Consider the following 12,517-nt stretch of genomic DNA (forward strand, 5'->3'; position numbering starts at 1 on the left):
TATACAAAATGTTATTGTTATAATACAATTAAGTTGGTTCATACTTACCTGGCAGATATATATATAGCTGTATTTTCTGAAGTCCGACAGAATTTCAAAACTCGCGGCACACGCAGTGGGAGGCCAGGTGGTAGTACCCATTCCCACCGCTGGGAGGCGGATATCAGGAACCATTCCCATTTTCTATTCATATTTTCTCAGTGCCACTGTCTCCTGAGGGGAGGTGGGTGGGCACTTAATTATATATATCTGCCAGGTAAGTATGAACAAACTTAATTGTATTATAACAAACTTAATTGTATTATAACAATAACATTTTGTTCATGAAACTTACCTGACAGATATATATATAGCTGAAACCCACCTTCGGATGGTGGGTAGAGACAGAATAGGATTTTAGGAAACTAAATTAAGTAGATGATATACATCTTGGTTCCTCACCTGTTAGCATAGCTGACTTCGTGATTACTGTCACCTAAGCCTGCTTCTGCTTAATCAGAGTTGCCAGCGAGGTAGAGACCTGTAGTGCTGGTGCGCTCTGGATGCTCTGTCAACGGGGCGTGCCCACAACATGACTAGACCATCAAACCATACATATGAGGGCTATGAAGCAACTGACCACCACCTTACCTACTAGACAAAACCCCTTGAAAACTAACCTAAAGAATGGAAGATCTTCACAGAAGATCTCACCAATAACCAAAAACACAAAACATTTTTAAAAACTAACCTAACTCTTAACTAAGGGATAGGAAAAGAGCTACCTCCAGCCCCCAAAACTCTGTCTGCAGAAACATATGGTCCAAGAGAACAACAGTCCTCGTATATCGTTCTCAAATCTCTTAAATAGTGTGAGGCGAATACAGAATTGCTCCTCCAAAAGGTGGCATCAAGGATGTCCTTGATTGACATGTTCTTTTGGAAGGCAAGAGAGATTGCGACAGCTCTGACCTCGTGAGCTTTCACTCGCAAGAGGCTCAAATCAGTCTTCTGGCAAGATGAATGAGCCTCTTTTATAACGTCCCTCAGAAAGAAAGCCACAGCATTCTTTGATAATGGTAAATCAGGTCTCTTCACAGAGCATCAAAGATTACCTGAGGGACCTCGTACCTCCTTCGTCTTATGAACGTAGAACTTGAGAGCCCTGACAGGGCACAGGACTCTCTCTGGTTCTTGGCCCACTAGGCTTGTCATACCCTTTATCTCGAAGCTCTTGGGCCAAGGGTTAGACGGGTTCTCGTTTTTCGCCAAGAATGTGGGACTCAAAGAGCAGACAGCGTTGTCTCCTTTGAAGCCCACCTGTTTACTAAAGGCTTGGATTTCGCTAACTCTCTTCGCCGTCGCCAGAGCAGTTAGGAAAAGAGCCTTCTTTGTCAAGTTCCGAAGAGACGCTGCGTGTAGAGGCTCGAAAGGAACCGACATCAAGAATCTTAGGACCACATCCAAGTTCCATGAAGGAGGCCTCGCCTGAGGAATCTTAGTTGTCTCGAACGATCTCAAGAGATCGTGAAGATCCCTGTTGTCAGCCCCCTTCTACACCATGCCCTGAAGGAAGCCCACTTCGACTGGTAAACAGCTCTTGATGAAGCCCTCCTTGCGTTGGCGATCGCTTTTGCAGCTATTTAGAAAAACCTCTCGCTCTGGCCAACTTCTCGATAGTCTGAATGCAGTCAGACCCATAGCGGAGAGGTTTTGGTGATTCCTTTCAAAGTGGGGTTGTTTGAGTAGATCTTTCCTCCTGGGCAACGTCCTTGGGAAGTCTACAGGGAAGGACATAACCTCTGTGAACCATTCTCTTGCCGGCCACATCGGGGCGATCAGGGTCAACTTCGTTCCTTCTGATGCCGCAAACTTTCTCATGACTTTCCCCATGATGTTGAATGGTGGGAAGGCATAAAGGTCCAAGTTCGTCCAATCCCAGAGCAGTGCGTCTATAGCGATTGCTCCTGGGTCCAGGACCGGGGAGCAATAAAGAGGAAGCCTCTTCGTCCTCGACGTCGCGAAGAGGTCGACCAGAGGACGTCCCCACAACTTCCAAAGCTCCCGACATACGTCTTGATGAAGAGTCCATTCTGTCGGCAGGAGTTGGTCCTGTCGACTGAGAAGGTCCGCTCTGACATTCTGTACTCCTGCGATGAATCTCGTCAAGATTCTCACTCGCCTCGCACTTGCCCATAGCAGAATCTCCCTTGCCAGGTAAAACAGAGGTCGGGAGTGTGTTCCTCCCTGATTGCTTAGGTAGGCAAGGGCTGTAGTGTTGTCCGAGTTGACTTGGACAATTTTGTCTGCAACCTTTTCCTCGAAGAACTGAAGCACCAAGTAAACCGCTGCTAGTTCTTTCACATTGATGTGCCAGGCTACCTGTTCCCCCCTCCAGGAGCCTGACACTTCTTCCCCTCCTAGTGTTGCTCCCCAACCGACAAATGGACGCGTCGGAAAACAACACTAGGTCGGGGCTCAGAAGCTTTAGGGATAAGCCCTCTCGAAACTTCCGAGGATCGAGCCACCATCTTAGATGGCTTTTCACCGAATCGGTGATCTTCAAGGTCGCATCCAGATCCTCTTTGACCTTCCATTCCTCTGCCAGGAAAAACTGGAGAGGCCTTAGGTGCAGTCTCCCCAGGGAAACAAACTTTTCCAGCGAGGAAATGGTCCCCAGCAGACTCATCCATTCCCTCGCTGAGCAAGTCTCCTTCCCCAGGAAGGCTGAAACTCTCTCTAAGCCTTGCAGCTGTCGTTCCTGGGACGGAAACGCCCGAAAAGCCACTGAATCCATCTGAATCCCCAGATACACGATGGACTGTGTCTGAGTCAGATGCGACTTTTCGAGGTTGACCAGAAGTCCCAGGGACTTCGCCAAGGCTAACGTGAACTGAAGGTCCTTCAGACACCTCTCCTCTGACGACGCTCTGACTAGCCAATCGTCGAGATAGAGGGATACTCTTATCCCTGAAGAATGCAACCATCTCGCTACATTCTTCATGATCATGGTAAATACCATCAGAGCCGTGCTTAAGCCGAAACAAAGGGCTCTGAATTGCCAGACTTTGTCTTTCAAAATGAACCTCAGATACTTTCTTGAAAGAGGGTGGATTGGAACGTGAAAGTATGCATCCTGCAGGTCTAAGGACACCATCCAGTCGCCCGGTCTCAAGGCTCCCAGAACAGACTGAGGCGTTTCCATTTTGAACTTTATCTTTTCTATGAAAAGATTCAGCCTGCTTACGTCTAGGACTGGTCGCCAACCCGACGACTGCTTTGGTACCAGGAAAAGTCTGTTGTAAAATCCTGGTGACCCCAGGTCTAAGACCTGCTCCACCGCTCTTTTCTCGATCATTTGATCCAAAAGATCGAAAAGAATTTGTAGTTTCTCCCCTTGATACGAAGGAGAAAGATCTCTGGGAGTTGTGGATAGAGGAGGAGGATCCAAAAGGGGGATCTTGTACCCCTGTTCCACGATCTTGAGGGACCAAGGGTCCGTATCTCTCTCTCTCCATGCTCCCGCAAAAAACTTCAGTCTGGCTCCGACTGGTGTCTGAAGGACATGATCTTCACTTACTTGCTTTTGGCTTGAAAGAAGCTCTTCCTCTTGAAAGCCCTCTCCCTCGAGGAGCTGCTCTCGAGGGAGGAGCCCCATGAAAGGGTTTAATCTTCTTTGGAGGTCGTCCAAAAGAAGACGAAGTAGGAACTGCGGGACGTCTCGAGGACTGGGCTAAGAGGTCCTGAGTAGCTTTCTCTTGTAAGCTACTTGCCAGGTCCTTCACCATAGTCTGGGGGAAGAGATGATTCGAAAGAGGAGCAAAGAGAAGTTCCGCTTTCTGAGCTGACGTAAGAGATCTTTGCAGTAAAATTGCAGAGCAGCGCTCTCTTCTTAAGAAATGCCGTTCCGAAGTGCGAAACTAACTCTTCCGAACCATCTCTGACGGCCTTGTCCATGCAAGTTAACACACTGGACAGCTCCCCCAGACTGATCGAGTCCGTACTCCTAGATTGAATATCCAGGACTCCCAAGCACCAGTCCAAGAAGTTGAAGACTTCGAGAGTCCTTAATAGCCCTTTCATGTGATGGTCTATCTCTGTAGGAGTCCAAGACACCTTTGCTGTCGACAAAAGGGACCTCCTCTGGGCGTCGACCAGGCTAGCGAAATCCCCTTGGGCTGAAGAAGGGATTCTCACACCTACTTCTCCTTTGGTCTCGTACCAAATACCTCCTTTTCCACTGAGTCTTGAGGGAGGGAGGGCGAAAGTCGACTTGCCCTGATCCTTCCTTCGTTCCATCCAATCTTGTAATTTCTTGAATGCCCTTTTAGTGGACAGAGAAGTTTTCATTTCCACGAACTCCGGGGTCTTACCAGCCTTCGATGAAGAAAACTGCGAGGGAGGAGACCTGGGAGCTGCAGGCTGAAACTTGTCTCCAAATGAAGCGCGTAACAGCCGCACAAGAACTTTATAATCCGAAACGGACGAAACAGACGGCTGCTCCTCCTCAACCGAGTCCACCGGACTACTTAACTCTCCTTCCTCCCTAAGGGGAATTGGAGACTGCTCATCAGGAGAGGGCGTACGCCCAACTGGTCTGGTCTTAGCCAGAGATGTCCGCGCTTTGAATGCAGAAGATCCTTCAACGCGATCGACCTTCTGTCGATCCCTACTGCTTGAAGGAAGACGAGCGTCTTGACAGCGCTGAGCGTCTTGACAGCGCTGAGCGTCCTGAGAGGCGACTCGGACTGCCTTACTTCGTTCTAAAGAAGCGTCCTTAAGCTTCCTACTAGTGTCCTTTCTTAGTAAAGGAAGCGTCCTTCTGAGCGCTCTCGAAAGCTTCCTCATTTGGAAAAGCGTTCCTCTGAGCAGCTACAAACGCGTCCTGACAAGCGTCCTCGTCCTGCCGGGCGTCCTCCAAAGCGTCCTGCTGAGTGTCCAAAAAAGCGTCCTGCTGAGCGTCCTCCCGAGCGTCCTGTCGAGCAGCCTGCCCAGGACGTCGAGAGGGAAAGAAAGCGTCCTGACGACGAGCTTTCCTACTAGCAGAATGAGATCAGCGTTGCACCGAAGGAGACGCAGGAGGAGAAAGAGACGAACAAGGAGAAGGAGAAGGGGACTGCTTCGTCCTCTTGACCGGCAGCCTGACGTCCTTCCTCCGTTTAGGCTCGACTGCTGCTGGGCGTGTCTTCTGAGCCATCAAAGCCGACAACTGGTCCTGAAGGGACACAAGGATGTTCTTCGTGGGTGAAGAAACTAAAGAAGGAGCAGGACTGAACCTGCGAGAAGACGAGGGGCGAGGGGACGCCTCCTTTCTTCTCACAGGCACAGCTACCTGCCTCTCCGAAGAGCGACTGTAGCGCTTCTCGGCATCATCTCCTGATGACATCCTACCTCTCTTCTGAGGCGGAAAAGCGTCAAACGACTCTGGTGAAGAGCGTAACGAAACTGGAGAGAGAGGACGTGAAGCGTCCTCACTCCGAAAGGTCCTTTTCAACGGACGCGAGTCTCTCCGAGCGCTCCACCCCTTGCGCGGGGAGGGCGCCTCGAGGACGAAAAACAGTCCTTCAGGATGCGAGCCTGAGCACGCTCCTTGGCAGCCTGGGAACTTGCAACAGGTCCTGCCGAAGGGACGCCAGATCGGTGGGGAGCCCCCGTAACCCTCTTGCGGCTTTCGAATATCCACTCCCTGATTCCTGGGAGTCCGATAGCGGTCTAGGCCTAGAGGCATTATGGGGCACGATCACACACTTTCACTGAGCCGGTTTCCAAGGCTAACACTTTAGATTCTAGAGTGCGTAACGACTCTAAAATCAGAGAAAGGGCATTACCTTCTCCAGACACAGAATCAGGGCCCGAAGGCAACATCACAGGTTTAGGTGAAACAAATTCTACAGGTGTTAATGCAGGTGAAATATTATTTCCCTTACCTTTAGAGGAACCGCTCTTGGAGGAAGACCTCCTGATCCTATCGCGTTCCAATTTACGCCGATAAGAATCATACAACTTCCATCCATCATCGGTCAAACCTTCACATTCATTGCACCGATCATCCAATAAACATACATGCCCCCTACACCCCATACATACTGTGTGGGGATCTACCGATGATTTAGGTAGCCTCACCTTACAATCACTCTTCACACACACTCTGTAACTCACTGAACTTGATCCAGACATCACGTTTACAGAAAAGCCAATCCAAAATAAAAAAAACCGTCCACTATTGCGCGTGCCAATCCAACAATCCAGAATCAATACCAAAAGACAATCCAGATACTTAAATGACGAGTAAATCAAAATCCTAGGTGGAGGTACTGCAAACAGTTGTTTACAGCACCGGCGACAGAAAAAATATGAATAGAAAATGGGAATGGTTCCTGATATCCACCTCCCAGCGGCGGGAATGGGTACTACCACCTGGCCTCCCACTGCGTGTGCCGCGAGTTTTGAAATTCTGTCGGACTTCAGAAAATACAGCTATATATATATCTGTCAGGTAAGTTTCATGAACAAAACATCTTTTCAAGAGATGTTTCGACATCACCGATACCACATACCTCACCTTGCATGAATTTTGGAAGGAACATTTAGATATCGTGATATGCATCCAACTTATCGATCAAGCTTGGCAAGAGGTTTTGAGGCAAACCTTGAATTCTTTGTGGAGGAAACTCTGGCCTGATGCCGTATCCGCCCAAGACTTCGAGGGATTTGACGTGGGCGAAGCTGATGCAGATTCAGAAAGAGTTGACGATCCTGAAACTATTTCACAATCAGATCTTGACGAGATAGTTGCACTCGGGAGGTCCGTGGGGCTGGTCGTCGACGAGGACGACATCAATGACCTTCTCAAGGAGCACCAAGAGGAGCTTACGACGGATGACCTGAAGCAGTTGGAGGCCATGCTACATAACATCGTTCAAGAGGAGTTCTTTAGCAGCGGCAAGGAGGAGGACGACGACCCTATAACAACGGCAGATATTAAGGATGCTCTAGCTGCTTTTCATAAAGTGCAATCATTTGTAGAAAAGTCACACCCCAAAAAGGCTTACACAGGTCGTATGCTTGCACAGTTTGATGATGTTTGCCTGAGTCGTTTCAGGAACATTGTGAAAAACAGGCAGAAGCAATCTTCCTTGGATAGTTATTTTTTAAAGAGGCCTTCAGTAGTAGTAAGTAAACAGCAAGATCCAAGTGATACAAAAAAACAAAGTTGAAAGTGGTGAAGAAATTGAAATTTTGTAAAAAGCGTAAAGTATAAAAAAGTAAAAAAAAATATTTAAAAATCTGAAAGACAAAAAAAAGAAATTTAATTTTAAGTTTTTTGTAAAATTAAGTGTTAATATTTTCTGCCATTTTTAATGTGTTTCGTAAATTAAGTGTTCATGTTTTCTGCCATTTGTCCTCCTCCTCTGTCGCCACTTTCGGAGATCGCCTTACTCGAAAGGTAAGGTTCCACATTTTACTACATATGTAAGTACATGTACATACAGTATTTCTTGTACCATGTAGACTAATACACTTTATTTACAGGTACAGTAGTATAGGTTATTTTAGGTATTGAATGGTCCAAATTGTTGTATTTCGTTGTTTTTTTGGTCAATTTAGCTTTATCATAAAATTTACTGAGGCGTTTTTGTAGGGCTTGGAACGAATTAGGCAATTTACATATAAAATGTTGTTCGAGATACGAAAAAATCAGGTTACGACGGCCGCTTCGGAACGGATTAGTTTCGTATCCTGAGGCACTACTGTACAGTGAACCCCCGTATTCGTGCACTACGCATCCACGGACTCCTGTATTCGCAGATTTCTCTCTGGAACATATACCCCCATTATTCGCGGAAAATTTGCCTAGTCGCAATACTTTTTTATAAGAAATATCCAGAAATTCCTGTTTTATTTTTTTTTATCAATTTCATCATAAAATGCACTTTTTGTGATAAAACTACTAAAAAACCAGGTATAAACATTTTTAGTGGATTTTTCTTGAGTTTTAACTAACAAAATACATAGGCAATTTTAAGTGTTTTTATAGGGATTTCAACTATTCATGGTGATCTTTGACACTGCAGATTATTGAGGAATTATCCCAGTTAATAGCATGGCATTTCTTTAGCCAATGATCCACAATATCCAAGATCACCACAAAAGGAATCTGTTGGAGTCCACTTTTATTGAAGCCACATCAACAAGGAATTTAAATCTCCATCCTGGATTATACCTTGATCCTCTTTCCTAGTCTCTCTTGCTTAAAGAACATGCTGCCTAGATTAACAAACTGTAAACCCGCCCACTCTTTCTGTTTTTGTATACAACAGTTTGTCAACTTCTATTATACTCAGTGTGAACTTGAAATGTAAAATAAACTACGAAAGTATGTACTTGTTCCAAGTCCCCAGTCTCACTTGCCTTTCTACTGTGGATTTAAGGATATCCTCAAGTAAGTGTTCTTTTGTGCTACACTGGATATAGATATACATAAATATATGATATGCCAGCAAATATTTGCAAAAGTCCTAATTGCTGATGTTGCTAGGGCTAAGTTCAACTTATAACAGTCATAGGCCTATGTCTACAAAGTTCTCACATAAGAAGAAGATAAAACAAAGATAGTGGGGCCTTTGAGAAAATATTTGAACAAGAACACTGATGACCACTGAATTACTATACCCTTATGTCAACATCAGAAAAACCTCGGTTTGAGAGAAATTGCAGGTAATTTCTATGACATACCAGTAGTGTCTGGGTTGTTTCGAGCACATATAATGGAGTTGCTAAATAGTGCCAGATAACTATTATATGTTATCCGAAAATTTTGAAGTATGTTAGAAAGTATTTTTTGAGTGACGTTACATTGATATATGCATATGATAACCAAAAAAGTTGTAAACCCAGCAACAATTATTAAATACACCTCTGTAATGAATAACATTTCTTACCCCTGATATGTTTCTTTGTATAGTTATTTGAGAATCCAGGCGGGCTCCTTCTGACTTTCCACAAAATTCCTCTAGTTGCCTACGATCAAGGGCAAACAGTTTCTCACCATTTACTCCCTCAAACTGCTTTGTTATCCTGAAAGTAGGTACAACAAATTCATTTTAGCATAATTCTTCATGGTGGTAAATAAAATTTGAAGTTCCAAAGTGGTAAAAAAATTACTTAAAATATATTTAAAATCTAAAGTGAGTTAAAAACCATTTGAGTTCCTGGCAAATTACCCCTCCAACACCACGACACAAAGGACCACGTCATTCTGTGCTTTAGGTATTTTCTACATATTTTCATTCACCTAAATCCTTCCTTCTAATAATTCTCATCCAAGTAGGTCTGGGTTGTCCAAATCATCTTGGGCCCACAGGAGTTCTGATGACACTATCATGTACGTACTGTCCAAGTGGTCTCCATCACTCTACTTATGATAATCTTGCTTTTATATGCAATTTTCGTCAATCTGATTTCTGTATCTTTACTAGTCTGAACAATTTTTCATTTGCCTTTTTATTCTTTCACAAAATTCAAACTCAAGAGAATCTATACTGGACCTCATGGTTCTTAATATTTCAAAGATTCAACCTATTTAATCCTTACCCTATTTGTTATTTCATCCCTTTATGCATACATTGTTCCTGCTATTTTATTTTAAATGCCATCTCCTTATACGATGCACTCTATTAAGCCGGTTTTGTAACTCTTGTGGTGTTTTGCCGATTAAAACAAAAGCAGCTACATATTTCACGACAGTCAAGTTTCTGTTGTTACCCCAAGATAAACCTTCTCTTCCATCCCATACACTTTTTTATCATGAAATCTATGAGAAGAGAAAACAGCAAAGGTGGAATATCATTTCCCATTTGATAAGAACCACATTAACATGACTTTCCATTATCTTCATTCATGGATGATTTCAATTATCTTTACACATTCAACATGAATACCATAGTACCCCAAGACCTTCCACAGTATTGTCTGGGGATACTTCCAAATATTACCTACCTGTAAGCCTTTTCAGAAGGGGATATTTTTACATTGCATACACTTCTACACAATATGTCTTAAAACAAACAAGCTGCAAAGATGGTTAATTTTAAAAATTGGAACATACTACACTGGGGAGAGGAGTTGGAGTTCTCATGAAATACACAAGTAGCACATGAACAACAATTCTGTATTAAGTGCAGATTTGGGCAGGTTAATCATTTCAAGGAATGAAAAAATAAAACTGACAATCATAAGATATATAAAGTTTCAAAAGTAATAGTCCTGAAAGTTGCACAATTTCAACATCTTTTCTCCTGTTGGTATTTACATAGATGAAACCTTTTAATCTTGCACCATTCCTTTGTGTCTTATCTTTCTCACTTCTTTTCGTAATGTATGTCAAACATACTGAATTTCACCATCTATCATCTTACCCAATTTCACGCTACATTTTCCAGATTGACTCAACTACATTATTCCTTTCAAGGAAAAATACTCTGGAGTAAGCTACATAATATGTATGAGCTAATTAACTTATGGGAGGAGAAATATGGGTTTTATACAGCATTCTTTAAAGAAATATTTATTTTCAAGCTCCTGTGGTTACATAGTGTTCCAGATTAAAATAACTGTGATTACTAAGATAAGTTGGAAAGTTACCTACACCAAATCCTGAAAGTTATGCCCATTATTCTAAGGAGATAATACTGCCATGATAAATGTGTTGACAAGGAAAGTGATAGTTCATGAAAATTCTCTAACATTAAAATTTAATTAAATACTTTGTAGTAAAAGCCATATAATAAATAAATTTATGTGCATTCTGACCAAAAAAGTATGAAAAGAAAGGCTGCTTTGTACCTCAAAATATTAGTTTTAGAGCCTGAACAAAATGATGAGGAACAATATCCTATCCATTGCTACACAACCTACCTCTTTGAGAACCCTTTCAGTTTGAGCCAGTTCTGAACTTCTTGCGGAGTAGAAGACTGATTGATGTAGACATCAGGAGTTTTTACAATATCTAGGTGGGGTCTTGAACGCCTGAAGGACTCTAGTACCATCTTCAGCTCTTCATTCATTAGGTCAGCATTGGATTTGGCTGCACAGAAATAGGGTGATATACAGTATCTCCTTTAACTTGATATGTTCAGATATCTGACTTACTAAAACCATACAATGTATAGATCTTGTGAATCTGAAACCTGTACCATCTCCCTAAATATTCCAAATTCCACAGATGTAATTTTTTTTATGCAAACCCATAAATCATAAACTGTATACAACCACTAATTATAGTCACTAAATGTCCCAACTCAATCATTTTTTTAACAAAGAAAATGTTTGTTTTATAATGCAAGTGCCACTCCAGTACCCATCAGCCACCTTCACTTTTCATGTAGTATTGAAATGAGGCTGCAAGACCAGGGGGGCTAAAAATTGCATTATGACTAATGGGTTCATAAAAAAACTATCTTTTTTTTCTTTTATGAAAAATTCAGTTCCTTACACCAAGGCCATCAATCATATAGTATTTGCCAAAAATCTTAATTTATCTGGTAGGGCTGAGTTGCTAAATATTCCCAGAGCATCACTTGTATATACATACCTATAAGATCCAGAGAACACTGGGAATCACAAGAGTCTGGGACCAAGGATTTGAGCAAGGCACTATTAGGTAAGTAAATTTTGATTCATGGCATGAACACCCATACCATTCATGTCAAACATACAAAGCTATGAGCCAAGTCAACTTTAGGATACCAACATGAATTAATGTAAGGAGATAAAAGTCATGAAGATGGAAATGATGAAAGGTCCCTCTTCCTCAATAGTAAAATTTGATAACCAAAAGTGTCAGTCCAAACAAATATGTTCTTTACAAACACTGCCACTCCCAGGTACCTGCATTTAAAATAAACATCCATGTGACATCTAAAAGCAACATGTAGAGTTTTTATTTCCTCAATCAGCATTCTTTAGCTGCTGTGCTTTGCCTTCTGTCACAACCACAAGAAGTCAGAATTATAACCTTTGATAGCAGAGACAGATTACTTATTACATCATCAAAGAGAAATCTTCAACCACAGGAGCTGTGGTTCCACTAGCGATGATTGCAGCTGCCTTCTCCAAAGAGCCCTCTACCACTGAGATCTGACTGTGTAACCTCTATAAGTTGACCACCCATTTTCAAGGGGGATGTGTACCACAACCACCACAAATAGTTAACACCCCCTTTAAAAATGCTTATGACTGTCTATCTTGAAAGTTCAAATAACAAATACATACCCTGAACTAACATCCTACATCAAATATACCTTAAACTATTACCTTAAAACATTGTACCCTTAAAAATATATACATACACACACTTCTAACCCTTCCAGCCAATAAAAGAGAGAGAGAGAGAAAGTACTAGGTAGTTCCCTGGTTAATGGTGGGGGTTCTCTTCCTGACCTATCGCTGCTAACTGAAAATCGCAGCTTACTGAAAATCAGCGATAATACCACTGATAACCACTTAACGGTGTCATCAACCAGATATCTGCGCTGCT

At 42.8% G+C, this 12,517-nt stretch overlaps 1 protein-coding gene across 18 annotated transcripts in view; it reads right to left on the bottom strand.

Moving 5' to 3' along the window:
* Positions 1 to 12,517, bottom strand: part of LOC135212661 (epidermal growth factor receptor kinase substrate 8-like protein 1) — a 273,346-nt gene that overhangs the window by 21,118 nt on the left and 239,711 nt on the right. For all 18 annotated transcript variants that reach the window (XM_064246307.1, XM_064246306.1, XM_064246303.1 and 15 more), the window contains 2 exons: positions 10,897 to 11,065; positions 8,922 to 9,057 (listed from right to left, as the gene is read on the bottom strand). In XM_064246307.1, the coding sequence (XP_064102377.1) occupies positions 8,922 to 9,057; positions 10,897 to 11,065 (305 nt within the window). The remainder of the gene's footprint in view (positions 1 to 8,921; positions 9,058 to 10,896; positions 11,066 to 12,517) is intronic.

The sequence above is a fragment of the Macrobrachium nipponense genome, chromosome 41 (assembly GCF_015104395.2).
Source record: "Macrobrachium nipponense isolate FS-2020 chromosome 41, ASM1510439v2, whole genome shotgun sequence".
Taxonomy (NCBI): domain Eukaryota; kingdom Metazoa; phylum Arthropoda; class Malacostraca; order Decapoda; family Palaemonidae; genus Macrobrachium; species Macrobrachium nipponense.